Source organism: Pseudopipra pipra, chromosome 2, assembly GCF_036250125.1.
Source record: "Pseudopipra pipra isolate bDixPip1 chromosome 2, bDixPip1.hap1, whole genome shotgun sequence".
NCBI classification, from domain to species: Eukaryota; Metazoa; Chordata; class Aves; order Passeriformes; family Pipridae; genus Pseudopipra; species Pseudopipra pipra.
The window spans coordinates 16,975,561-17,002,786 of record NC_087550.1 but is presented as its reverse complement, the minus strand read 5'-3'; the positions used below and the strand labels follow the sequence as shown (position 1 = coordinate 17,002,786).

The following is a 27,226-nucleotide window of genomic DNA, read 5'->3' as shown; positions in this document are numbered from 1 at the left end:
CTTAATCCAGGGGTTTTCCTCTTGGAGAATGCTCCTTTGGGGTCCCTTCAGCTGAGCCTGGCTGTTCTGATCCACTTAGATGCAGAGGGGAACCAGGTTCTAAGACATTCCTGTAAGCAAGATTAAGGCACAAACGAGGCCAGATGCTGGATCCCAAAACGATAATTCAACTTTATTTTGTAACACAAAAGAGCAGAGAGAAAGAAGGAAAACAGAAAAGTAGGAAAAGCTAAGGGTAACTTAAAAGCACAGGGAACAGGAGTTACCACCACCATGAAGTGCCACTGGCTTGCAAGCTGGTAGATCTCTGCTGGGCTTCTTCCCTAGTTGCCTTGTAGCCTCCTAGGAAGGAGCTGAACTGGCAGAGTAACAGTGGCAGCAGCTCCCACAGCAGTCCTCAAACAGCCCCTGCAGGGGGCATGGCCCTAAATACCCTCACCATGGTAGCCCCTGGATGCCCGCTGGCCAGTTCACCAGTATCCCAGCAAAGGTCACCTGGTACCAAGATGGGCCCTGAGTGTCCATCGGCTGGTTCCCCAGTCTCCAAGCAAGATCTGCCTGGCATACCTTATTTTGGAGAGTAACTCCTGGCCGTGTTCTTGACTGTAACAAGTTTTTATCTTTTTTTGCTCATCTACCTGCCTCTGCTGGCTTGCCTCCTGGAGCTTTGGCAAGTAGCTCGGCTCCTGCAAGAGCCCAGCTGTGGCATCAAGGCTTTTTAGCTCCATGCTCAAGACGATGGAGAAGCGGACTCCATTGTTTAATCAGTCCATTACACTGGCCCATCCCATTTGTCCTGGAATCATATGTTTGGGTTGGAAAGGACCTCAAGGCTCATCTCATTACACCTTCTGTTAGAACAGGTTGCTCCAAGCCCTGTCCAACCTGGCCTTGGACACTTCCAGGGATCCAGGGGCAGCCACAGCTTCTCTGGGCAACCTGTGCCAGGGCCTCACCACCCTCACAGGGAAGAATCACTCTCCAGTATCTAAATCTCTCCTTTTTTAGTTTAAACCCATTCGTTACCTTGTCCTGTCAGCCAGCTTGGATTTGTTGTGCCAGAGCATTGCCTCTCCACTGCAAGGGGGTTTGGTCTTTAGGGTTCTGCAAATTAAAGAAATGAAATAATAATTGAAAGCCAATTAGAGAGTCAGATCCCAGTGACTACACCAGTGTCATTCCTTTGGCTTCACAGAGGGAGTCTTTAGCTGAGGATGGACTTTCACAAAGTCAGAGTAAAGGGTTGGGACCTTTCTCATTGTGGTAGTTTTTCCTGTGTATCCAACTGATTTCCCCGTGGTTTGCCACAACCCAAATCCAGATGCTGGCAGAGTTCTCACACCTGATCCCTTCTCTCCACAGGAGAGAAGGAGCGGAGCAGTGCCAGAAGGGATCCCATACCGAAGGCCAAAACATCCCAAGCCCACACCCAACCTCTCAGAAGAGGAAGCCCAAAGAATTGCCAGGATCTTCTCAGCTCAGCTCTCCAAGAAGGAATAGCATTCATGAGAGACCATCCACAGCGGAGCTTCCCGATCCCAACCTCTGGGTCCTCCAGTAGAGGGGAGGTGAAAGCCACAGCTTTCAGGCTCTGCTTTTAGTTTGCCTAATTGGTTGGTTAATTGGCATCCCCTAATTAGAGGGGCTTAAAGCCTTTGATCACCCACAGGGAGCTGCAAGACCGTGTGTCTTGCAGGGGCAGGTCCCCGAAGAGATGCACCCCTGTGAGTGACCCATGACCTCTCCACATAGTCTAATTTTGGGATGTATTCCTGTGAAATCACCCTTTCAAAAATAGCTGGTGGGCAGCACAATTTGCAGTTTCTAGAGATGCCCAAAGTGCTTGTGTGAACACAGGCCAAGGGCACTGTAAAACACTGCTGGGTGTACAAAAGGGGGGGACTAGAAAGATGAAATTTTTTTATCCTAAATTATTTTTGTATATTTTTATGTCCTGCACCTTTTGGAGAACAGACTTTGATGCCAACAGAGCTCAGTTATTTTTGTACTGCTCTCTTTCTAGTGTTTGTGTTTCAATAAAATTCCCCTGGTTTCTTGTCAGCTAGTGCAAAGTGTCCCCCTCAAAAGGGAATAGGACTCCTTCTTCCACAAGCTTCCAGGGTGGAGAAATGCTGCTTGAAGCTGGGCTGGCTGGGAACACATGGAAGGGTCACTGCTTTGCCAAGGAACTCAGTATCACTGTGCAGCACAGCTGCATGGGACAAGTTGCTCCCAATTCAAGCTGCTTTTCAAATCATACATGGAATTCAGGGTTTAAAGGACCCAAAGGATCAGCAGCCCCACTTCCTCCTCCCTCTGTAGTGTTGTTTTTCCCAGGGGACACCCTAAATGTGTAATTCACTGCTGGCACAACTTGCCTGTGATCCCGGCCCCTTTGCCTCCTGCTCTTGCTGGGTCGAGATGGGAGGTAAACATGCTCAGTGTCCCCTGCAGGGACAGGAGTGACATGCAGGCTGCTTTCTCCCACTTGCATTCCCAAAAAAACCCAGGCAGGATGCCAGCTGGGCTGGGAACACTGTCACAGAGGAGGTGACAAGTGTTGACCCCTTGGGCATGAGATAAACAGCACCTTCCTCTTGGGTTTAGGTCAGCGGCGCAGACGGGCAGGAAAATAAGGCAGGAGCCAACTGGAAAAGGGTGTCAGTGCCAGGCTTTTCCTGGAGTCCAAGGGATGGAGCAAAGGTGGTTTCAGGGCATCACGACCACTCAAAGTCCCTCTTATGCGAGGCAAGCTCAGGTGTGAGCATGGAGATTCCTGGCACATCCAGAGGGATGTGGCCCATCCCTTCAGGCTTTGTGAGTGTGGTGCTGAGGAGCACCAAGGGTTAAACACATGAAGTTTTTAAAACTGGAGTTAAAGGGGCATTTTTGCACTCCACCTTGGCCTCCAGCCTCTTGTCTGGAGCCTTGTCCTCCCCAGAAGCCTCAGCCCCAGTGCCCAGCCACGCTCTGAAGGGCGTTGTGGGGATAGTGGTTTTTTTGGGCAAGTGTTTTCTACATCTCATTCTTCCTAGAGCACTTTTAGGTTAAAACCTGACATTCCTCCCCAATCCCTGCAGTCCCAGTGGCCACCTGGACATTGCTGGGTGCTTCCCCACAGCATTGCTCCAATGGGTGCTGGGGATTTGGACAGGATCCCTGCTTCCCATGCCTGAGCCCTCGGTGTGGGCAGAGTTGAAACAACAACCCTGTCATGGGTACCAGGTGACCCCACTCCCATCAGCTCAAATGCCACAGGGGGAACTCAGTTTCCCTGTCACCCGATCCAATCCGTGGCTGCTGGAATGTCATCCCGAGTGCTATATAAGGGTGGGGCCAAGGAGTTGCTCTCAGGGTGCTGCCTGAGCAAGGCAGGAGCCAAGAAGCGGTGCCGAGGTCCCTACGGTGAGGCCATGGGGGGGACACGGGAGAAGCTCTCACTGAGCAACCCCCGTTATGGCTGGGGCGGGATAGGGGAGGGTGGGAATGGGTGACTCCCATGCTGAGCAAGGAATGGGTGAATCCCATGCCTCAACTTCCCTGGGGATGCAAGCGAGGAAACAGGGCCGGATATGGGTTTTGGGGTTGTCCCAAGCCAGCAGAAACCACCCTGGCACATCATCACCTCCATCACCAAACCTGCGTGAAGCCCCATCCATCGCAGCATCCAGGATCCCCCACAAACCCCTCCCCTCCCTCCAGCCCCTCTGCCACCATGGTGGGTCTGAAGCCCCCCGAGGTGCCCCCAACCACCGCCGTGAAGTTCGTCAGCGCGGGGATGGCCGGATGCATCGCTGACCTCTGCACCTTCCCCCTGGACACCGCCAAAGTGCGCCTGCAGGTATGACCCGCCGGGCCCCCCAAAATCCCACAGGCAGAGGGAACACCCTGCAACAGTGGGACTCCCCATGCCAGCTCCACCCCAGAGCTGGTGGCATTTGGAGGGGAACGGAAGGTGCAGTGACACGGTTGGCACCCTGCAGATCCAGGGCGAGGTGAGGATCCCCCAGGCCACCAGCTCCGTGGAGTACCGGGGTGTTCTGGGGACGCTGAGCACCATGGTGAGGACAGAGGGACCCCGCAGCCTGTACAGAGGGTTGGCAGCCGGGCTGCAGCGCCAGATGAGCTTCGCCTCGATTCGCATTGGGCTCTATGACTCCGTGAAGCAGCTCTACACCCCCAAGGGTGCCGAGAGTGAGTGTTCAGGTGGTCCAGACATCCCTGCACCCCCCCATCCCAATGTACAACCCTACCCTGGAGGAGCACAGCCCACCCTGGGGTGAGCAATCCACTTGGAGGGGCGCAAACCCCCAAGATGACCCTTGGTGAAGTGCTGGGGTCCCCACTTGCCCCAGGGTCCCCCCATAGCCCAGGGTGCCCACAGGGCTGAGGATCCCTGCAGGTCCAGGGTTCCCACACAGCCCAGGGTCCCCCTTGCCCTGGGGTCCCCACGGGGTTGGGGTTCTCACAGGGCCAGGGATCCCAGCACCTGCCCTCTCCAGACACAGGCCTGGCTGCGCGGCTCCTGGCAGGCTGCACCACGGGGGCCGTGGCTGTGGCCTGTGCCCAGCCCACCGATGTGGTCAAGGTCCGGTTCCAAGCCAACGGGGCACTGCTGGACGGGGCCCGCCGGTACAGCGGCACTGTGGATGCCTATCGCACCATCGCCAGGGAGGAAGGGGTCCGTGGGCTCTGGAGAGGTATGAGGGAAAGGGATGGGAAGGGATTGGATGGGAATGGAAATGGAAATGGGGAGAGGAAGGGGACAAGGATGGGGACAGCAGGGCTGGGGCACCCGCCCAGGGTGCTCCAGGAGGAGCTGTGACCCCCATTCCCAATGCCCCCCCTCTCCTACCCAGGAACGCTGCCCAACATTGCCCGCAATGCCATCATCAACTGCGGGGAGCTCGTCACCTACGACCTCCTCAAGGATGTGCTGCTGCGGACGGGGCTCATGGCAGGTGAGAATGGAATGGGGGGACACTGCTGGGGCCTTCCCTGTCCCCACAACATCCAACCCCAGCTCTTCCCTGCCTTTAGACAACATCCTGTGAGGGATGACGTGGCCAGGGCCCTCTCTGTCCCAACAACATCCAACCCTTGGCTCTTCCCCCTGTTTAGACAACGTCCCGTGACAGGGGAATGCGGCCAGATGCTATCCTTGTCCTCACAACATCCTCAATGACATGAGGGGGGATGAAGCCAGGCGCCATCCCTGTCCCAGCAACATCCAACCCTTGGCTCTTCCCTGCCTTTAGACAACATCCCATGAGGGGGGACACGGGCAGGGCCTTCCCTGTCCCCATAACATCCAACCCTGTCTCCTCCCTGCCTTTAGACAACGTTCCATGCCACTTCGTGGCTGCCTTCGGCGCTGGGTTCTGCGCCACGGTGGTGGCATCACCAGTAGATGTGGTGAAGACACGGTACATGAACGCCAGCCCTGGGCAGTACCAGAGTGCCCTGAGCTGCCTCCTGGCTCTGCTCAAGCAGGATGGCCTCGCCGGCCTCTACAAGGGGTGAGTTGGGAACACCCCACTGAGCACCCACAAACTCGCCGTGACAGCCGTGCGGCCACGCGGCACTGAACTCCAGATATCCCAACCCACGAGCGGGGCTTTGGGGAGGGGATTGTCCCTGGTACATCCTCTCTAGTGTTGCTTTTCCCGGCACAGGTTCATCCCATCCTTTCTGCGGTTGGGCTCCTGGAATGTGGTCATGTTCGTGTCCTACGAGCAGCTGCAGCGCGCGGCAGTGCTGGTACGGCCAGCCCTGGCCTGACCCCACTCTGGACCCTCTCACCATCCCAGAGAGGCTCAGCATCAATTATATTAATTGTGGAAACGCCGGGGAGCAGCAATGCCACTTCTGGAGAGACAGAAGGAGAAATGACGCTGTTTGAGGAGAATTATGGGAGAGTAGAAGTTTCCAGAGAGGAGTTTTAGGAAGTAAGAAAAGAAATGTTTCTAGGTTTTCCAGCTGGGAAGAGCAGCGCTTCCCAGGGGCAGCGGGGCAGGCAGGTGGGACCAAACTGAGAGATGGGGGCTGTGGCAATTCCTGTTATTCCTTATTGGCACTTCCAATAAACCACCCCTATGGGGTCTGATCAAGCTGATTTTCTCTCTCACTTCTGGTGCACTGAATAATTCCCCATTAACCTCTAATTATTCAGGTCTGTCACAGTCACCAACACCAGCTGTTGCAGTTTAAATTCTCTTGTATTTTTTCCATGCCACCATGAGGGGGCTCTCGCTGACAGAGGCGCAAGGCGGGGCTCAGCAGCCCCCCCACAAACCCAAGCAACCGCCTGAGGAGGAGGCTGCGCCTCGCCGTGCCCGGGGTGCCGGTCCCGAGTGGGGACCCCTGGAACAGATTCTGCGGGAACCGCGTGAGAACTGGAGGCATCAAAGCGCCTCTCTCAGCTGCGGGCTGGTTGCGGGAGCTCCCGCCGGCTCTGCTCGCCCGAGCACCTGCGGGCTTCCCGGCGCCCTGCCCGGGCCGGCTTTGCCGCGGCCCCGTTCCTTCCACGCCGGCTCTGCAGCCGCCGGTTCCTGCTGGCTCGGCGCGCCCGCCGGAGCTCCCCCGTTTCCCGCCGGAGCTCCCCCGTTTCCCGCCGGAGCTCCCCCGTTCCCCGCCGTCCCGCGCCTCCCGCTGGCCCCTGCCGTTTGGATCTACCTGGAGGCTGCCAGGGGTCGTCACAGGTTATTAATGAGTGTGGCAATAATTAGGGCAGGATTTTGAAGCTTGCCGCATCCATAGCCAAACCTTATCCAAAGCGAAAGAGACCTCGCAGCCGGTCAGAGGAGGTGACCCCCATCCGCAAGCCGGTGTGAGCATTTCCTGGAATGAAAATATGGAATATGGGTTTCTGTCCCTGATAATATGATGATTCAGAATAAAACAAATCTTCACAGGTTTAAAGATAAGAATCCAGTTCTTACCACACCAGAGAAGTGCTGGGATCAGAAGGCTCATTGAAAAACCTTCTCCATCAGCAAAATACCCTTTTATAGAAATATCCCTTAATTTTTAAAGCGAATATCCCTTTATTTCGGGATCAGTGGGTGAGCTTATCTTCGCTTGGGAGTGTTCTCCCTTCTTGTCTCCTTAAACATACCAGAAGCAGCGTGATTCCTGATCTTTGGAATTCTAACTGCATCCCAGCAGAAATATTTCAACATCTTTAATGAACACAGAGGATCAAACCTTTACCTGGGGTCAATCCCTGCAATCCCACCTGGATTAAGTTTATAATGGCTTCGGGAGAGGGGTTTTTTTTCAGGGGACTGCACTTTATTTTCCTCCTGGGTGTGGAGAGAAGGTCTTCGGATTTTTTTTTTTTTTTCGGCCGGGTCATTTTTGGCTTCTTCAAGCCCCGAGGGAGGTCCCGGTTTCGCCTCTGCCCACTGCCTGGGCGCCTCCTGGGAGCTGCTGAGGACCAAAGGAGCTCCCATTTGTCCCCTGCCCTCCCCGCTTTTCGCTGGACGGACCGGCACCTCCGTCCCTTGCCGGCTGCCGCCTCCAGAGCCCCGGGCGCGGCGACACAGCCAGATAGTCCCCAGACAGTCCCTGTGGGGGGCTCGCCCTGGGGTCTCGGCCCAGCTGCCGCGGCTGAGACCCGCCCTTTGCCGCGTGGGCTCGGTTGGAAGTGGGAACCGCTCCCTCCTTCCCCAAAAACCGGCACCTCCCGGGGCCCGGCAGCGCCCCCTGCTGAGCGTGGCTGTGACTGCGCCGAGGGGCGAAAAGCGGCTCCTTGTTTTGGGTGGGAGTTTGGGTACGGGGCTGCTGCTTGTTTTGTGGTGTTACCTGTGTATATATATATGCGTATTCTTTACTAAAGAGCTGTTATTTTCCGCACCTTCTCGACTGGAGCCTCTAATTTCGAAGTCATAGTTACTCAGAAGGAGGAGCTTGTTTTTTCTTCTATCTCGCCCTTCTTCGCAAACATTTTTGTCTCGTTAAACTGAGACAATAGATCTAGGTACTTTCCTTTTCCCATAGATGGACTCTCACCTGCTCTTCACTCTCGCAGATCTCACTTGCTAACCATGAAGAGTCCAGCAGCTGAGCCCATGCCAAATGTCCGAGAAGGAAAACTCACAGCTGATTTTACTCTTTCCCAGAAACCAAAGACACTTCTCACCTATTCCTACCATGCAAACTCTCAATCTTACAGCTTAGATCGAAACTGAGCAGTTTCCAGATACAGCCCAAAAAAGAGAAGTGTGCCAAGAGAGAAAGCTTTCGCTGACCTACCCCTTCTAATTGCAAATTTCGAGGCACTCCTAATTAAGTGACAGTCACTTTCCCCTTGCAGCCTTTAAACTGTACACACCCCACATTGCACTGCACATGGAAAGAATAGGCATGGGCTCAGCTTCTGGACTCCTTAGGGTTAGCAAGTCAGATGTGCAATAGTGCAAGAGAAGGTGAGAGTCCATCTATGTGAAAAGGAAAGAGCAGAGCCCCAGGGTGTAGTCTGTAGTTGAAAGGCTGCAAAGAGAAGGGCTAATCCAGTAACTGGTTTTGCCTTGGCCTGTTTTACTCTACAGGAGCTGTAGTAGACACTCTGGACTCTGCCAGACTGAAAGTGCTTCAGTGTATATCTACCTGAGAAGAACATGCAGTGCAGAGTGGGATGAGTACAGTGGGTTCCTCCACAAACTTCTCCCTCAGACCACCAGAGACCCCTTGAAAAGCCAAACTGTAGCAGATAAGGAAGGAAAGACACCTCTGCCTGACCTGTTGGGGATAGCACAGATCCTGCTGGTCCCAAGGATTGGGAATGTGGTGGGAGCCAAAAGCACCTTCCCCAGGCTGGAGAGTCTTTCCTAAAGCACCATCTCTGGGAAGCAAAGGGTTATGGAAGAAAAGGAGGGGTTACTTACAACAATAATCATAATAATATTGGGGAAGAGCAACAAGTCCAAGGGAGCAGGAGGGATGCTGAGCTTCAAACAGTGTTTGAGTGAGGCAGAATCTCCTGGGATGTATAAAACACAGCTCCAGGTCTGGGATTACAGGTTCAGTGCAAACTCCTCCTGTGCACCCTCTGTATTTGCCTCCCGCTGGCACTTGGCACCTTGGGCATGTTTGGGTGTAAGTGCACTGGTGCACTTGAGGGATCAGGAAAATTGGCACTAAACCACTTCACACAGGGCTGACTCTGAGCTCTTGCTGGGGAAAGCATGTGGCACCTTGGACATTTCAATAAACCCAGTTTCCATTAATCGAAAACATGTTAATTTGGGCTTGAAGCCAGACTGGTTTCAACATCGCCTGGCCCCTCTCAGCCCCCCACCGATAGATTTGCAAATAGGGCATTGTCCTAATGAGTTGCTTGGTCACTTCCAGGGGGAACGTCTTCCTACACCCTTAACCAAAGCAGTCGTGTAGGACAACACGGGCTGTTCGTGGAAGGCCTGATTCAATTGGGAAAAAAAACCCTAAACAAACAAAACTACCCCAAATTTCAGGGTGAAAACACAGTGCTGCTTTAATAGGAGCAAACACAAAGTCTGGCACCACGTTTCCTCTTTATTCCTGGTGTCCTGGAAACCCACAGGGAAATACAATCCCTCAGACCCTGCATTCCTGAACACGAGGGCAACTGGAGTTTTAACCAGATCCCAGTGACCTGTACAACTGTGTGGACATGCGCGTAAGCTCATCACTCCATCCAGCCCATCCCTCATGTCCAAGAAGTCCCAAAGAAGACTCCAAAAAATCCCAAATCCTCCCAGTCCTCCACTGCATCTATGCTGGGGCCAATGCCTGCAGTAAACCCAGCTCAAGACTGTCACCCAACCCTGCATCAGATCCATCCCTGGGAGAGCTGGAAATACACCAAGAGCTCGGCTCCCTGGGGTCCTGAACCCTCAAACCAATCCTCAGACTCACAAATAATGACCGACCTGCACCTCTCAGCACAGCCAAACACCACAGCTCTGTTATCCCAAATTAACCTGGCCATTCACTCCTTCATCTCTACCATTTTCCAGCAGACACATGTAGGGCCAGACTGGAGTGTAAAAGAAAGCCATTTCCCAGGGAGTTAATCCCAGCAGACAGGAAAAGAGAAATGTGTCCCTCTGATTTACCAGACACCACAAGCAGGGCCAGGTGCCCTCCAGCGCAGGGCTGGAGGCTGTTGGGTTTGGCTGCTTAAATACCAAAGCATTTGGCATTGCTGGGCTGAATTGAGATCCCTGGCTGACCTCACCCTGCCATCCCTGGAGTCTCTTCCACTATCCCTGAGGCAGGAGCAGCAATTCTACCTGTTGCTGCTCCCAGCTGTAGCCCAGCACTTTCCCCGTCCTCCCATTATTTGAAAGCCCCTGGAGCAGACCATGCACCTGGAATTCCTCAGGAACAGGGAACTGTGCATTTTACATAAAATAGAGGTCCCCTTCAGTGCAGCCCAATTCCTGCTATAATTCCTGCCTCTTTTGATCTAACCCTTCTGTTTTCATATCGCCTCCTTCTTGAGCCTTTTCTAAGCTGTGTCCATTTCTCACAGGACTCTGCTAGGACATGAGAGCCTGAATGTGCCCCCAGTTGGGATGACAAGTTGCCATCCTGGTTTTAATCACACTCTGCATTCCTTTGGGATTCCTGCAGCATGGCCCCATTTTTCTTTACATCCCAGTTAGCTTTTAAAGCAAAAAATCTCCCTCAAGGACTGCATCCCATTTTTTCCTGCCTCCTACAAAATGACACCGACTGTAAAATTGTGTTGTATTCTACAGACCCATTTTCTGGTTGTTTTCCCCATTGTCAGTTCCTAACGAGGCTATCTGCGATTGCAGAATCTCCCAGGTCATGGGGTCACCAGGAGTCACATAGTCAAATTTACCCCAGTTTTTCAGGATCATCACCAACATGTGCCAACACAGTACTGGAGGGCAATGTCACCATGATGTCTCCATGATGTCATCCCAGACCTGGGACTGTGGTCCCAGAGGGTCCCAGTTCACAGTTTAGGAGGTACAGAAGGGTCTGAGGGGCACCTGGGGGGTCCCAGAGGGTATTCTGGGGTCCCCAACCCATATCTCCCTATTGTGACAGACAGGCAGGAGCCACGCCCCCATCACTGTGGATTTTTCTCTAATTATTTTATAACGAGGGGTCATTAACAAAGCATTGGGGAGGAGTGTGTGGGGCACCCTATAGGGATGTGGGCCCCCCAGAAGGACACCCTCCAATCCACCTAGGGGACCCAGGGTTGCCCCATAGGGATGAGATTATATAAATGATATATGACCCCCTATACAAAATATATATGACCCTCATAGGCCCTGGGGGGTGTGTCAGGCACCCCTATAAGGCCCAGGGCCCCCAACCCCATTAGACTTGGGGGGGGGGGGGTTAGGTACCTCCTAACAAAGGAGTTTGGGGGGTCCTGAGAAAGGATTTGAGAGGCACTGAGGGATTTAGGGTGGTCCTGAGAGGGGATTGGGGGAACATAGAGGGGTTTGGGGGGTCCTGAGAGGGGATCTGGGGGCACAGAGGCTTCGAAATGGGCCTGTGAGGGTACTTCAGGGGCATAGAGGGGTTTGGGTGTGTCCTGAGCAGGAGGGTTGGGGGAGGCTGGGGAAAGGGACAAGAGAGATTGGGGGTACATGGGAGAGATTGGGAGTTGGAGAGGGATTTTATGGGAGACGTGGGGAGGTTTGGAGCTCCCTGAGTGTGTTTTGGGGGTTGCAGGGTTTTGGAGGTCCCTGACCTGTTGTTGCCTCCAGTGCTGGCCCTGGTGATGGTGCAGGACAGCTCTATGAGGGGGGATCTGGCTGCACCCATAGTGTTATTCTGTTTCAGGAGCCCACATTCAAAATTTGGATGGCACCTGCAAATAGAGTATGTCAGGGGGTTGCTCCCACACTGGAGATGCCAGGACAAAAAGCTGGTCTTTACACCCCCTGGGCAGCCTCTGATCTGCACCAACAACACGAGCGCCAAGTGCTTTCTTTGTGTAAATAAATGTACTGCCATAATTTTTTGCTGTCCTTTTATTCTAGAACCTTATTTTTGGGAGCAGTGGCTTGATGACTCAAATTGGGAGGGGGACTTGTGAGACTGTAAGGAATAAGATGGCATTTCTAGCTGTGAAGAAAAGTACAGAGCCCCAGTGTTAGGCTGTGAGGAGTGGGGTGGTCCAGAAACTGCTCCTGTCCTGGCACATTTTTCTGTGCAAGATGTAGATGGAAACTTTTTGGGTTAGTTTTTTAGATTGAGAGAATGTGATGGTGTCTATAGCTGAGAGGGAAAGTAGAGGGAACCAGGGTGTTTGCTGTAGTGTACAGGCTGCAAGGGGAAGGTCAAGGCCAGCTTTTTGTTCCAGGACCTTTTGTGTGGGAGCAGCTGCTGGGTATTTTCAGTTTTGAAGCTAGGCTCTGTGATAGTGAAAGACTACGATGGTACAGAGAGCTGAGAAGCAAAGGGCAGAGCTCCAGGGGGTGTGTGGTGCAACACAAGGGATGTGAATTCATTGTGGAGCCAATAAGATCTGAGCACCTAAAGGTGCCAGGAAAGAAAGCTGTTCCTTCCCTTTACCTTCCCTGGGCAACCTCTCATCTGCACCACCAACACTGGTGTAGGTGCTTTCCTTCACAAGGAAAAGCACTGTCATCCACTTTCAGGAGGCCAACTTTGAAATTTGAATCTGTGCTCTGTGATAAACTGAGAAAATGATTCGATCTAATTAAGAGAAAACAGTGTAAGGTCAATATGACCTGGAGAGAAAAGAAAAACAAGTCATAAAACTTAATTGGGCCCTATAAAGAGATAAAACAAGTTACCTCCCTTTTACCTTGTGTAGGATTTATAGTGAGAGAATTTTGTTTAGTTAGCTAGATAATAGCACCTTTCTTAAAATTTATAACTTTGTATAGATAACAAGCGAACATCTGCTGAAAGTCTGATATAACAATGTGTAATGTTTATACTCATGTACCTAACAATGTGTAATGTTTATACTTATGTATAATGAATATTCATGTAGTAGCTGGAAATAAATGTAGAACAAATGTCTTCTTTGGGTGTGACAGGCGTTGGGAGTTGTTGAACCCCTTCCCTGATCACCCAGCGCTGAATTTGCTTTTATCATATAATAAATTCTGATTGGAAATTACCCGATTGGGTTTCTGTTTCTCACAGCTCCAAAATTTAATACATCCAGAGATTGCTTGTGCTGGAAATTATTAATAATTATTATTGTATTTTAGTGTCTTAAGTCTTGCTAAATACTCAGTGAAGTCAAGTGGAAATAATCTTAAAAGGAATAGTTAGATCAATTCCAAAGGGGTGAATTGTTGGAAATGATACAACTTTCCCAAAATTTTAATTAGTGGTAGCAGGTAGCTAAGTTCTTTTCCTCTTAGAGACTCTTGTCGATTTGATCTTTAAATCACCAAAGCTTTGTGTTTCTCTGGATTGTAGCTATTGAAACTCTAATAAGCTTCAGTAAACAAAGCTTGACGGAGCTGAGGATTGAACACCTGGGATCTTAAATTTATGGTCCTTCAAAGACACGTTGGAGTAACCAGAAGATTCAGAGGGCAATAACAAAGACATTACAGCCTGCAAGTTGGAGACTCTCTAAGGAAAAAGGTAAGGGGACCAAAGAATGAGGACCAAAATTAGTCAGTGAAGAATAGAATACTAATTAAATGAAGAGAATCGGGTAACTTAGAACCAATGAACATTAATTTATTTGCTAAAATGTATAAATACATGAAAAGTCTTGAAAGGGTCATAGGTAGCTGGAATGATTCGCTACCTGTTTCTGGCCAGAATAAAGTAATGCCTGGCTCATCAACACTTAAAAGGTAGTGCTGGAGGGTTTCATTTCTTCCCGACTATTTTCAGTGACAGTGGGATTGCTGGGGTGTCCTGTGCAGGGCTTTAGGCGGCTCTCCGTGCTCCCACCCGACCCGGGGCACCCGGAGCGCCCGCCCTCACAGCCCTGTGCCCGGCGCCCTTCACACAGCGCCGCGTCCCAGCCCCCAGGGCCGCTCCCGCGCCTGCCCCTCGGGTTTCGCTCCTCGCAAGGAGCCCTCGGCAGGACGGGAGGCCCATCGCCTTCACCACACGGCCGCGCTCCAGCGCAGCCCCGCGGCCGCCCCTGCGCGCCGTGCCCGCCCCCCGCCTTCCGGGGCGGGCGGCGCAGTGCGGAAGGGACGCGGGGCCGGGAGGAAGCGGCTCCCGCCGGCTCCGCGGCACCGGGCGGGGCGGGCGGGCGGCGGCCGACGGTGAGCGGGGCGGCACCGCTGCGGCCGCGGGCTGGGGCCGGGACTGGGCGCCGGGGGGGCTTCGGGACCGCGGGGGGGCTCGGGCGGGGGCGCCGCCGGCGCCAGGCAAGATGGAGCAGGCGCTGCCCGCGCCGTGCCGGGGATGCACCCGGGGATGTACCCGGGGATGTGCCGGCCCGGCACGGGGAGGCTGGTGGCCCCGAGCCGGGAAGTGCGTGTCCGCCCTGGAGGTGATGGAGCGGCCGGGAAGGGAGGGCACAAACCCCCGCTTCTGCCGTTCGGGAGCAGTCCTCCTTCGCTGTGTGCTTCCTGACCTTCAGCCCTTAAGAATCACGCTGCTCTCGCGTTTGTTTAGTTTCTTGCTGCGTGGGGTGTCTGCTTTTTAAATTATTATTATTTGTAAGGTCTCACCCCCGCGGCTGACGGGCAGCGTCGCTGCTGTGGTACTGCGATGTTTCAGCCACTGCAGGGCAGGGTTTAAATCCAAACCAAACCCTGCTTTCAGTGAAAAAAAGGAAAAAAAACCCAACCAAACAAAAAACAAAACAAAATTAGGTTAACGTTTCTGTAAAATCTTTTAAGATGTCTTGGTGGCTTCAGTGTTTAAAATATATCATCTTTCTATACAAGGTCAGAATTAGTAAAATAGATACAAAAATTGAGGCCTGCCCAGACTTCTGCCCCTCTGCTTTAGGCATTAGTTTATCATTAGCATAGTTACCACTCTTCCTTCCATATTGGTGGTAGCTGGAAAAGCTTAGTTTTCTTTTTTTTTTTTTTCCCTAAGAAGAAATCATATTTACTAAGTATTGTGAAAGAAATTGCTTTAAACTCAAAGAGAGTGAAAAAAAAAATTGCTTTAAAGTGAGTGAGAGTAGGTTTAGATTAGATGTTGGGAAGAGATTCTTCCCTGTGAGGGTGGTGAGGCCCTGGCACAGATTTCCCAGAGAAGCTGTGGCTGCTCCTCTCTGGAAGAGTTCAGGGCCAGATGGACAGGGCTTGGAGCAACCTGGGCTAGTGGAAGGTGTCCCTGCCCGTGACAGGGGGTGGAACTGGATGGACTTTAATGTCCCTTCCAACCCAAACCAGTCTGGGATTCTATGAAATTCTCATTGTCTCCAAGAAGCTGTTAAAAATTTTTAAGGTGTTTCTTTGAGTACGTCTGGCTTTGAAACATTCTTATGTCGTCTTCAGATAATCCTTACATTTGTTTTGGAACATGAGATAAAATAAGCCTCATGAGGTAGAAAGAGGAGGGAGCAGGTCTTTTTGTTGTTGTTTGATAAACACATAAAATCCCCAGGAACGAGGTGGGTCAGACCTGCTTTGCAGGAGGTATCTGGAAACACGGGGAGGTTTCTCTAACAGACATCATCTTGTGTTGGACAGGGCTGCCTGTGATCGGGGCAAAATGGCTTTCAGTAAAGGATACCGTGTCTATCACAAGCTGGATCCGCTTCCCTTCAGTGTGATCGTGGAAACTAGGAACAGAGAGGAATGTCTCATGTTTGAATCCGGAGCTGTGGCTGTGCTCTGTAAGTCCATCTGTTTTGATAACTACAGTGTAGAAAGGTGGCAGACTTGACATGGTGTAAGCTGTTTATTTGTGGAATATAAAGAGGCAACTGTTCTGTTTTCCTATTTGCTAATGGAGAGGGTTGTGATTTAAATGGGAAAAGAAGGAGAGACATTTTCTTACCTTCACCTGTTGAGAGTTTTACACAGTTAATTGCATTTCATCATGCATGTATATTTTCATGTCCACTAAATTTTCTTCTAATTGCTTCCAACAACATCCGCTTATTTCTTTGCTTCTGAACAACTTTCTTTTGAATATGTGATAAATCATAGACAAGCTAATTCTCTGTGATGTATTTCATAATAAAAAAATTCTATATTCTTAAATGTTACATCATCGTAGTTTGTTTTTATCTCATTTTATATCATTTTTTATGGCTTTTTGACTTCTAGCTTTATTTTGTCCCTGTGTTTTTAACCCATCTTGAGACTCTGTATTGATTTGTCTTGTAATAAAATTAGTAATATTTGGAGCAAGGTGTCTTGCATTACAAAGTTATTTTTACATGTTTTAAGTAATAAATGTATGAAATATTTCCCTTAAATTCTTCCCCCCCTCCTTTTTTTTTTTTGGAGGATACTGAGAAGTGCAGATGAGAACCATGAAGCCTCTACATAGGGTTTTAAAATATCGTTTGGTTAGAATTCTTCAGGAAGTCAGAGCACCTGGTTGCACAGGGTTTCTAAGCTTGGTTTTGACTCGTTTGTAGAAAGCTTTCATACCATGGAGGTAGTTTTCTCTTTAGCCGGTCCCTGTTAGAGGCCTGGCAGTAATTGGCATGGTAGCTGTGACTGTGTGATGATCTAGGTGAAGAACAAGGGGTGCTTTTCTCCTGTTTTTGTAATTGTCTTCTTTTTTTTTTTCTGATACAGTTTCTTCTTACTATATATTTAAGAATATATTGGCAAGGCAAGGCACTGTGTGGTGTGGATTGGGAGTAAGTGTCCAGCCATAAAGCCACTGAACAGGGTTAGTGCAAGCACTAAAGTGCTTTGAAGATTTGTGGAAAATGTTATTTTAGCATGTATTTAGTAGCTGGGGAGCATGCTTAAGCTGCTTAGGGGCCAGTGCATGAAAAATTATTTATTCCTGAAAGTTATGCTCAAAAAGGGCAGTAAGTCAGTTGCTTTTTATGCTGGGATACACTGCAGGCATCTGGATAAACTTTCTTCCCTAAAAATTAAAAACGATTTCCAAGGTCCTGTACTCTTCTGTGCCTCAGTTTGTTACCAAACCGAGAAAGCAGGACCTGAAGGAAGCTTGAAATCCTCTCTCCTCTTTTGTTCTATACTTAGTGATAGGATGTTATTAATCTGTAAAATGTTGTCCTTGAAATTCTAATTGGTAGGTTACAGCATAGCAAACGTTCATACTCAGCTGGAAGTAGTTACTCTGAATATTGTTTTCAGTAACCTTAATCAGGAAGCTGCTTACTCTTTTTCTGTCTGGTACATGGGCACAGTCTCCCAGTGAATACTTAGCAGTGGGATTTTGCTTTAATTCTCTTTATTTAATTTGTGTTTAATTCCCTGAATTCTTTAGGTACTGAAACTTTTGCTAGTGGTTGGAAGATGACAATCTTAAACTGACAGCAGAAAAAGCCCAGGAGTTCCTCAGCTCAGGATTTTTTTTCCTCTTTTTCTACTTGCTGTTCCTGTCTGGTATAATTTCTTTTTAATACTTATTTAAATGAGTACAATTATTAGTGCTCAGGAAAGATTTGTGAATTGCTACTTCTCCATCTCTCTTGCCATGCCACAGAACCCAGCCAGAAGATTCCAGTCTGTAGCCAAACTTCCAGCTATTGGTACAAATAAAAGACAGAGTAATGAGAAACTGCTCCTTGGGGAAGATTTCCCATATGTTTGTAAAATCTGTGTGAATAGACAGAAAAATACTCCAATCAAGCATATATCAATTTAAGTCCATAACAGCACCACTTTAAACTGCTAAAAACTTGTGGGTTTTGCTGATGATGCCAACCCTTTTTTAACTACAAAAAATTGACAATACTGATCTCAAACTGTAAGGCACTTTTCCAAATATTTTAATAAATACTGGAAATTAAATAAGGTGGTCAGCCTTATACCTGATCATAGTTATCACCAGTATGTAGAATGTATAATATGTGCACAACCTAGTGAAATGCACTTTACCATTAAAACTGATTCTGTGTCTCAGTTCTGAGGGCCTTAGTGAACTGTACCTCCTGGAATATCCACGTATAGAAATTTGGCTTTGAAATGGGCTAAGAGAAAGGACTGAAGGCTTACTGATCCTTTAAATGTCATCTCAAAGGAAGCACATCTGTCATTTTGCTGAGGGAAGGATAACTGCATTAACCTTCATCCGCTGTGCACTCAGGGAGGCACTGCAAGATGATGATTCACAGGATTTAGTTAGGCCTGGGTATGAGATGCTGCACAGCTCAGATGATGGGTGATTTTCAGTGAGTGCTCTATGTGCTGTTCCAGTCAACAAAGTCAGAGGGAAGCCAGGAAGAGGATTGAGGTGGATAGTTCAGAGTTGGTTGTGTAATTATTGTCTGAATGTGGGAGCAGCCCAAGCCACGCTTCTGCTCGAAGTGGATCAGCTGTGGCCGAAACAGCTGGGCAATACTTCGTGTGCCTTTATACATTCAACCCCTCTTTTATCCACACACTCCTAGTACTGTATCCTTAGCCTGAGATACTGCAGTCTGAGGGGGATTGTGCCCAGTTTGTTTCTCAAGGCCTGATGAGAGCACTTGGGTTTAAATGTCAGCACCCTCACTGCTGATTTGTTTAGAATTTAGTGGGAGGATGTCATAGATCTGTTTTTCTAATTTGCCATATGAAATAGACAGTATGTTTATTCCTTGAAGTAGGACTCTTAATAAGATATTACCTGTAAAGATTTCATTGACTGGGTAGGAGTGTGTTCTCTTTCCCTGTTCCTGCTGATGAGTCATCCCAAAAGGAGTGGGAAGCTGCCTTTATTCCTGTCGCCTGCCAGGCGTACAGGAGAAGGTTCTGTCATCTGGGAAAACACTGAGTGGAGAGAGCAGGAGCATCGTGCACATCCTTGGACTCCAGTCCTGTGGTAGAGTTAAGAGCAGGACGGGTGTGAGCAGGAGGCACTGTGCCCACCCCGAGCTTTCTGTGGGGCTGGAGGAGAGCCGTAGTAACCTGTGTGCAGCAGGCGTCTGGTGTTCATGGCTAGCACTGCTACTCGTAACACTTCTTGAAACAAAAATTCTCCCACACATTTAAATCCAAGTGCTTTTACCAGGCCTTGAGAAGCAAGTTGGCAGGATCCCCTCAGACTGCAGTATCTTGAGCTGACCCAGTACCAGCAATGTGTCGATAAAAGAGGTGTAGCAAAAGTAATGAAATGGTTCTTCAGATGGTTAATTTATAAATGAAAGTGGTGACTCCACTCTGATTTTAATGTCACCTATGTGGTAATATTCAAGTGTTAGCTTTAATTTAAATCCTGAAATTTTAACCATCCTAATTTGAAAAAGCTTGAAAACTTCAGTCTTAAAAGCACAAAATTAAACTATGTAAGAATAGTCCGTAAGTTTTTTAGATTTTAAACTTTTTGAAGTGACAGTAGCATGAACTTTTTCTTGTCTGATGTAAATGAGGAGTCTTGTGCCTGAAGGAACTGCATATTGTGTCTTTGTTCCCAGCTCAGTTTTATATTCTAGATGGAGGCTGCAGCCACTAACTTAAAATGTGTGGTCATGGCATATAGATATAACATAAATATAGAAAGCCTACATGGTAACTTTTAATGTGATCTGGGCTTTATAATCGTTAAAATTGCAAAACTAATTTCTAATCTGGAATTAAGCAGAATACATGTTGAACCAAGTTATCCTAAAGACAGGATTGTTGATGAGGTTCCATTTGTGTAAGACTGGGAGGGCTGACATACTGCCTTTAAAATAATTGAATTAGTTACCTTAAATGAGTCCGTGATTTGTAAGGTGTGGTTGTTACAATGCACATTTAAAAATACTGTGACTTGTTAATTTTTAATAAATATTGACTTGAAATTATTTTGCTCTTTTTCTGTGACACTGCAAATGGGGCTTGCTGGATTTCTACAAGAACGCATTGCAATTTGACTTGAAAACCACATGAAAAGTGTTGTGATTTTGTGGAAATCAGTGTTGGTTTGTTTTGGTTTTTTGGTATTGCTAAATAACAATTGTGAAAGGATAAAAAGTTTTCAATTCTTGGACAAGTAAGGAGAGGGTCAGTAGAACTGCCTTGGGCTTCTGGAGACCAGACTTTGGCCTGTTGAGGCGGCTGTGCAGGGTCCCTTGGGAGGCTGTCCCAGTTCAAATGGAAGAGGATGGGGAGGAGTGTGGTGGAGCTGTGTCTTCTTCCTGATTTCATCTTGGTTTTCTGAAATCTCAAATGCTTTTTCTTGATGTTGTAACACTCCTGATGGTGGGAAGTTCCTTGTTGTGCATTGCCCCAAAAGCAGGAGCCTGGGGGTGGGTGAGCAGGGGCCAGGGCAAGATGGATGAAGGGGAACCCATTTGATGTTTTCCCATGTGAATTTTGGCCTTAAAAAAAAGGGAAAAGTGCAGGCAATGCCAGATAGAAATACTTATATGGTTGCTGTGGAAAAGCTTTGCTGAATGCACACTGAATTAAGTCCAATGTCACTGAAAAACATCATGGGAAATGCTTTTGGTTGGTCCTTGGGCACTTTGTTAAGAAAATAATAGTTGACAGGCCACAGTAAGTTTTTCTATTTCCATTTATTTGTTTTTGCAACTCTTTGATGCTTTGTTGGGGTGGCCTTTTTTAGTTGTTCTGAGTTTGCAAAGCACATGTTACTTAATTTACTTATTAAGGCTTAGCAAGGATAACCAGCATTCTCTGCAATGGAAAAAGAGAATAAATCCATCGTAGACAGGAAGGCCATTGTTCTGAAATGTCATTTAATACTGGCAGGCACCTTTAAGAAAAATCCTGCAAGAAGTTTGAAACTAAACCTCATCTTTCATTAACAATTTGAAATGTGGAGGAAGAATGTGGCAGCTCTCTGGTTACCAAAGTTGAGTTTAGAAGAGTACATTGATATCACTAAACCCTTGCTGAAAAACAGTTTGAAAGAACCAGGTTTTGAAGTTTAGAAGTTCTTTCCAGCCTGGTGGTCTTCTGGTTGAGAAAAACATGGTTTAATGATGCTGACAAAATGTGTTTAGATTGGCTGCAGGTTCTTAACACTTATTCTGGGAGAGGATTTTGGAAATAAATCCTCATGCTGCTGTAACTCTCTTATCTTTAGCATCTGTATTACAGGAATACAGAGTGTCAGTACAAATAGGTAAAGAAACTTCTTAAAAATCCACGTAATAAAACATTGAATAGGGTTAGATTTCAAACTGCAGTTAAATAATTGTTTCATCTATATTAGATTTTCTGATTCACTTTGATTAAGAGAGCTGGGGGATATTTGAACAGAAGGGATAGGCTTGTGCACAGGCAGGGCTATGCTGAGCTTAGGGAATAGTCATTAGGAAGAGCAATTCTAGATAAAATAGAGCTTTTTTTATTCTAAATAACACATAGCTAATGTGAGAGAGAGCGTAGCAGAATGCCAGGGCAGTAGGCATTTTGATTGGCTCTTTAGGTCAAATTCTGACTTTTTTAGTGTCAAAGTGAAAAGCAGATAATTTCTGAGGAAGGAGACAGTGCTGATCATTGGTGACCCAGAAATCTTGATCCGTGTAGATCCACTGCCAAAGCTGGATCCTGCTGCTTTGCAGCATCTCTCACCTGGCTCTGCTGCCAAGCTTGTGGGCCTGGCTTTTTGAGTGCTGACTAAAGGGCAAAAGTGTTACATTAACTCCAGGGTGAGTAATGGCAGATATACTTTAATTTCTTCTAAAATATTACAGGGTGTTTTTTTCAAAACTAACTGTGAAAACTGTGTTTTCTTAATCTGAGATATTTCTTTTAATTACCATTTTTTGTGGACCTGCCAGAGTTTTGCTTTTCTTGGAATATATCTAAAAATAGTTAAAATGCACTTTTGATAATCTTGTTTAGTTCTTTGGAGATAATGCTGCCACATCGGGGGTTTTAATAGTTGGAGAAAAAAGATAATTTTTTCATGAAAAAAGCAGCATTTATAGAATGACAGAATCACAGAATATGAAGTGGAAGAATATGGAAGAGACCCAGAAGGCTTATTGACTCCAGCCCTCAGCCTTGCACAGGACCATCGCCAAGAGTCACACCATGTGCCTGAGAGGAGGGCATTCTCATGGATCTTAATTGCCTGTGTTGTAGATTCTTTTTATATTAAGAGATGATGCTGTTAAAAATGCCAGCATTCTCCTTTAATATCACTTGGAGTTTTTACAATTTGCTTAAAAACATAGCGTGATTGTACTTAGTCATGAGATCTTCCTTTTCCATTATAAAGTGCCATATGGTCATACATTTTGATTTCTTTCCAGAAGTGTCGTGTAAGCTCTGCTTTTGTAATCCCTTGGATTTTCTGTTTGGAGTGGCTCCTTCTCCCTGCCACAGTGTAGGGGCTTCTACATCATCATATCTTATGTTTTCTCTCCACAGCTTCTGCAGAAAAAGACACAATCAAGAATACCTACTCCAAAGTCATGGATGCGTATGGGCTCTTGGGTGTGCTAAGATTAAACCTTGGTGAGTCAAATATGTAAAACTTCAGTTTTTCATTTGGGAAAGAAAGCTATGCTGCTCCTGTAAAACTGAATCTTTGTAACAGGAACTGGGCTCGTTTGTTTCTATTTGTTTGTTTTGCTTTTTTTCTCTTCATGGAGTAACTTAGGAGTTTGGAGCACTCCCAGAAATGAGGGAGGGGACAAAAATAACTTCCGTTTTCGCAATCCTTGTTCTTTGCAGTGTAGTTTCGCCTGTTTGTATTTCCTTTTCTTCTGTAGAATTTGGGAACGTGTTCTTGGTGTTGGTTCTTTTTGTACTTTTTTCAGGCAAACGGGTTGTCTGTGTGCCTTTGAGCATGTAAATGCAACCACACCCCACTCCACTGAGACCCATTCTCTTACCTGTGCCCTTTCTTATTTTACAGGAGACACACTGTTACATTACCTGGTTCTAGTGACAGGGTGCATGTCTGTGGGAAAGATTCAGGACTCCGAGGTGTTCCGGGTCACTTCCACGGAGTTTGTGTCACTGCGAGTTGACCCGACAGACGAGGATCGCATTTCAGAAGTGCGCAAAGTCTTGAACTCAGGAAACTTCTATTTTGCCTGGTCTGCAACTGGTGTCAGTCTAGACCTGAGCCTCAGTGCTCACCGCAGCATGCAGGAGCACACCACTGACAACAGGTTTTTCTGGTGAGTTCGTAGTTGTTTCAGCAGGCATTAGAGTAATGAATCCTTCTACAGAAGTTTTTATCCTTGTCTTTCCCAGCTGTCACAGGTGCACCCTTCTCCCACAAATCTTGGTGAGATAGAACAGCATTACTTTAAGGGCATAAGTATGTTACTAGTGACAGGATGTTTCCATGGCCACTTGGAGTTTCTTAATGGGAAGACACAGATTTTCACTGCTGCTATTATACTTTGATCTTAACAGTTGTCGTGATGTTGTGTTTCAGCTTTAGTTCCTCATTCTTCATCAAGCGTGTCAGCTTTTTTAAAGGAATGTGGTAATGAAGCCTTAAATGAAAAAAGATCCTATTTTTGAACATTCTGGATTCCAAAATGGCATGGTGTTTATATATAGTTTCCGAGTGGGTTTCCAACATAAGAAGGCACTTCAAAAGTTTTATTTCACAGCACACTGATATTGCTGATTTTGTTGACACAGCAGGTAGGCTCTGCTACAAAGTGCACTTTGCTTGGCTGCTGAACTTGCTATCCTTTTACTGGGTATTTTTGAATAAAGTATAGGCTTTCACACAGAGGATTTTTAGTAAAAGGAATACTGCTTTTCCTGTCGATAAACAGCTTAAATAATGCTGGAAATACACACATGGTCATGGCAGAAATTCTGCTCCCTTCTCTTCAGCTTTTGTAAAAAATGGTCTGTGTGTCCATGAACCTTGGAAGGGCACTGAAAACTTGGCAGTATCCTGTTAGAACACCTGAAAAGCTACATCCTCCCCCCTCTTTGGTCCAAAATACAAGACACCAAAGCAGCTCTGGCATATGAACCGGTGCTTCTCTACTCTTTGCCGCTGTTTCAATCAGGTGGAGGAATCTGATCAGAGTGAAGTATAACACAAAATATGTATTAAGACAGAAAATAAGCTCAGGTCTTCAGAAACACTACTCCCTTGATGTAGGTTTATAGGACTTGTAGGAACCTTGCTGTTTGTCTCTGCAGTATATAACAACACTTAACCCTGACATTTATATTTACAGAAATTTGAGAATCAAGTGGCTGCGAATGTATTCCTGGAAGCTTGTCTGGGAAGTGATGTGATATGATGACATATAATGGAAATAATCAATGTATATGGACAAGAATTTTTCCTCTAGCTTTCTTTTGTGGTGATGTGAAACTGAATGGTGCTTTATCCACCACAAAAAGTAAACCTGTCATTGGAATTCTGGCTTGCTTTTTCCAGAGTCTATAATGTTTGGCTTCTCAAAGCAAGGCTGAGCAGAGAAGTGTAAAAAAGCTTTGAGTGTTGGTTTTTACTGAGTGATTAGCAGGGGCTATAAGGGTTATTTTTAAGGTCATTAAAATTCATAGCTTCACTCCATATTCTTACTGTGCAAATGTTTAAGCTGTTCTCATGTAAACTTTGCTATTTCAGGTATATTTAAAAAAGAGCTATATCACGAAACTATAGCATGTTTACTTTCCTTTTCTTATTTGTGGTAGTAGGTGTAAAATGTAAGGAGTTAGTAGTGGGCTTAACAGTTTGACCTGGATTTTATTTCCTCCCAGTTATTTCATGATTATTTTGTCCCTGATAGGAACCAGTCGCTGCATTTACATCTGAAGCACTATGGTGTGAACTGTGATGACTGGCTGCTACGTCTCATGTGTGGAGGAGTGGAGATAAGGACAATTTATGCAGCTCACAAGCAGGCAAAGGCTTGTCTCATTTCACGACTAAGCTGTGAACGGGCTGGCACCAGATTTAACGTCCGGGGAACAAATGATGATGGTCACGTTGCTAATTTTGTTGAAACAGAGCAGGTATGTTAAGCTCCACTGCACATTGCTTGGCTGACAAAGCCAGTGTTAGCACGTGTGTGGTGTGATTTTTACTCTAAATCGACAGATCACAAGTCAAGCCTGTAACCAACAGATATTGGAATAGTTCCTTTGGTGCTAAATAAGGAGTCTAAGTAGGTTACATAATTCAATGATCTTGGTTTTTAGTGTAGCTTAGGGTAAGGGCACACAGGAGCCTGGGTTGCAGTAGCTTAAGAAGCTGTTATCCATGAGCTGAACTGCTGTGGGTGGCTGTGCTTCCCTTGAGCCTCCTGAGCTGAAAGTCTTACTGAGTTGTTTAAAACCTCTTACTCGTGGCACAGGAGTTACTCAGGCCCAAATAATAAAAGCCCACTGTATTTCCCAACACACTGTGTGAATCATGATCCTGCGAGGGAGCATGAGAGTGCCACGATTTCTCTTAGGAATTATTCAGAGGGGATAGAGAGAAAAGTCTAGGGAACACAATAAATGTTTTAGCTTTTTTTAGTGGAATATGTAACATGTAAATATATTTTATTTACTCCATGTTTAGTTAAAGCTAAGAAATCTAAAAGATTACACTGTGATCACTATTAACACTATGTTTTTTTTTTCCTTAACAGGTGATATATTTAGATGACTCTGTGTCATCTTTCATACAGATTCGAGGATCTGTTCCCTTATTTTGGGAACAGCCAGGCCTGCAGGTAAACAGGAGATAGATTTAATTATAACATGTTTAAAAATACACGAATACAGTAGCCTTTGGGTTCTTCTGCACAGTTCCCTTTCAGGATGAGGTGATTCTTTGGGAGCAAGTTGGTGCTGTGGTGTGACTCACTCAGCCTGCTTCTCTCAAGTCTCTGAATGCTGCTCTGCACACATTTTGAATGTCCATTACTCTTTAGGTGTTTTCTCTTTGAAGTTCTCAGTTTTTCCTGTTTTAATTAGGTTGTCTAAGGGCATCCAGAGAGACTGTTTTCTTCTGAATTGTTCTTGAGGAGAAGTCTTCTCAAGAAGTCAGTAAGGATCAAGAGTTACTGTAATATAATTTCATCCAAGTTTTCTAGAAAGAGGAACTGATTCAGCAGCTACTGCCGTGACACAATTTTTACAGGAAAAGTTAAAAAGAGCTCATGCCTCACAGGGACTCCAGGTTCTTCAGACATATCAGCATTTTGTAATAGAACTGATGAAACATTTACATGCCTTTTACTCAAACCAAGACAAATAATTTAATGTAATTTTCATGTCATAGGTGGGATCCCATCGTGTCAGAATGTCAAGGGGTTTCGAGGCGAATGCACCAGCTTTTGACAGGTGAAAGAACATCTTAGATTTTTGGTAATGCACTACAGATCTCTGGTAAATGCTGCATCACAGACATGGGATGTATTATTCCAAACAGGAGGCTTTGTCTATAAAAATATGTGATTCAGCAAAGTGGGGAACTCTCTGGTGATCGCTTATGCCTTCGAGTCCTTTGTTGGAAAGTGTGAATTAAATTTATAGTGAAATATTTTGCAGCATCTCAGTCGGCGTTCCAGGTGTTCCTGTTCATTTTCTGCATGCCAGAAGATGACTCTGGAATTTTTCTTCTGTTAACAGGCATTTCCAAACTCTTAAAAATTTATATGGCAAGCAAATTATTGTAAATTTACTTGGGGCAAAAGAAGGGGAACACATGCTCAGCAAAGCTTTTCAGGTGAGTGTGACAGTTCTCTCACTGTGCATATCCTTGGAGTTTGCTGGTTTGCAATGAAGCTTTTATACAGCCTTTGAAAACCAAACCAGGAATGCTGTGCTCTGGAGCAACTACCACTGGGAGTTCAAATTTGATTTATCATAACAGCGCTGCTTAAGATATGTAATGTGAAATAAATTGTTAAGAGCTCTCTGTACAATTTGTGCTTGATTCTGTTCAGATTGGTTACTGTGCTGAAAAATTACAACAGCAACATAATGTTGAGGGATTTTCAGTAATTTTCTTATTTATTTAAAAATGTAAATGTTTTGTACACTATAAAATTATGCTTTATGATATTTAATACTGTGATGTTCCTTTCAAATATATTTCTCTTGGAATTAATGGATCTGTTCCTTAACATTTTTTAAAAATCACAAATTAATTATCAATTTAAACCTGAAAACTGCTTCATGATTAAAAGGAAATGTTTTTTTCAGAAGATGTTAACTCTAAGTGGCCACTTCCATTAATTCCCACTGGTTAGGTT

General features: G+C 46.7%; 3 protein-coding genes and 1 long non-coding RNA gene across 20 annotated transcripts in view; all 4 read left to right on the top strand.

Annotated features, from left to right (window-relative positions):
• The window catches only part of C2CD3 (C2 domain containing 3 centriole elongation regulator), a 41,444-nt gene extending 39,383 nt beyond the window's left edge, over window positions 1–2,061 (top strand). Inside the window, exon 33 of the mRNA XM_064644051.1 lies at window positions 1,363–2,061. Coding sequence (XP_064500121.1) covers window positions 1,363–1,500 — 138 coding nt within the window. The 3' untranslated portion in view covers window positions 1,501–2,061. The remainder of the gene's footprint in view (window positions 1–1,362) is intronic.
• A 1,240-nt stretch (window positions 2,062–3,301) lies between these two features.
• On the top strand, window positions 3,302–6,115 carry LOC135409055 (putative mitochondrial transporter UCP3). Its single transcript, XM_064644086.1, has 7 exons — window positions 3,302–3,405; window positions 3,703–3,841; window positions 3,984–4,194; window positions 4,503–4,700; window positions 4,860–4,961; window positions 5,339–5,519; window positions 5,676–6,115. Exons 2-7 carry the CDS (start codon window positions 3,716–3,718, stop codon window positions 5,779–5,781), a joined length of 924 nt encoding a protein of 307 aa, XP_064500156.1. The 5' UTR covers window positions 3,302–3,405; window positions 3,703–3,715; the 3' UTR covers window positions 5,782–6,115.
• A 1,449-nt stretch (window positions 6,116–7,564) lies between these two features.
• LOC135409058 (uncharacterized) lies at window positions 7,565–13,129 on the top strand. Its single transcript, XR_010428001.1, has 2 exons — window positions 7,565–10,986; window positions 11,818–13,129. It is a non-coding gene; the product is annotated as an uncharacterized LOC135409058 (long non-coding RNA).
• A 1,023-nt stretch (window positions 13,130–14,152) lies between these two features.
• Window positions 14,153–27,226, top strand: part of SYNJ1 (synaptojanin 1) — a 49,299-nt gene continuing 36,225 nt past the window's right edge. For 15 of the 17 annotated variants that reach the window (XM_064644078.1, XM_064644076.1, XM_064644063.1 and 12 more), the window contains exons 1-8: window positions 14,169–14,249; window positions 15,639–15,784; window positions 22,416–22,502; window positions 22,906–23,173; window positions 24,767–24,992; window positions 25,616–25,699; window positions 26,251–26,312; window positions 26,601–26,697. In XM_064644078.1, coding sequence (XP_064500148.1) covers window positions 15,661–15,784; window positions 22,416–22,502; window positions 22,906–23,173; window positions 24,767–24,992; window positions 25,616–25,699; window positions 26,251–26,312; window positions 26,601–26,697 — 948 coding nt within the window. In that variant the 5' untranslated portion in view covers window positions 14,169–14,249; window positions 15,639–15,660. Of the gene's footprint in view, window positions 14,250–15,638; window positions 15,785–22,415; window positions 22,503–22,905; window positions 23,174–24,766; window positions 24,993–25,615; window positions 25,700–26,250; window positions 26,313–26,600; window positions 26,698–27,226 lie in introns of all 17 variants that reach the window. The other 2 variants (XM_064644072.1, XM_064644071.1) reach the window with 1 other exon arrangement.

Coding starts and splice junctions, on each gene's coding strand:
- LOC135409055 (XM_064644086.1), top strand. CDS start 3,716: ATGGTGGGTCTGAAGCCCCCCGAGGTGCCCCCAACCACCGCCGTGAAG. Junction 3,842..3,983: donor CCGCCAAAGTGCGCCTGCAG/GTATGACCCGCC, acceptor GGCACCCTGCAG/ATCCAGGGCGAGGTGAGGAT. Junction 4,962..5,338: donor GCGGACGGGGCTCATGGCAG/GTGAGAATGGAA, acceptor CCCTGCCTTTAG/ACAACGTTCCATGCCACTTC.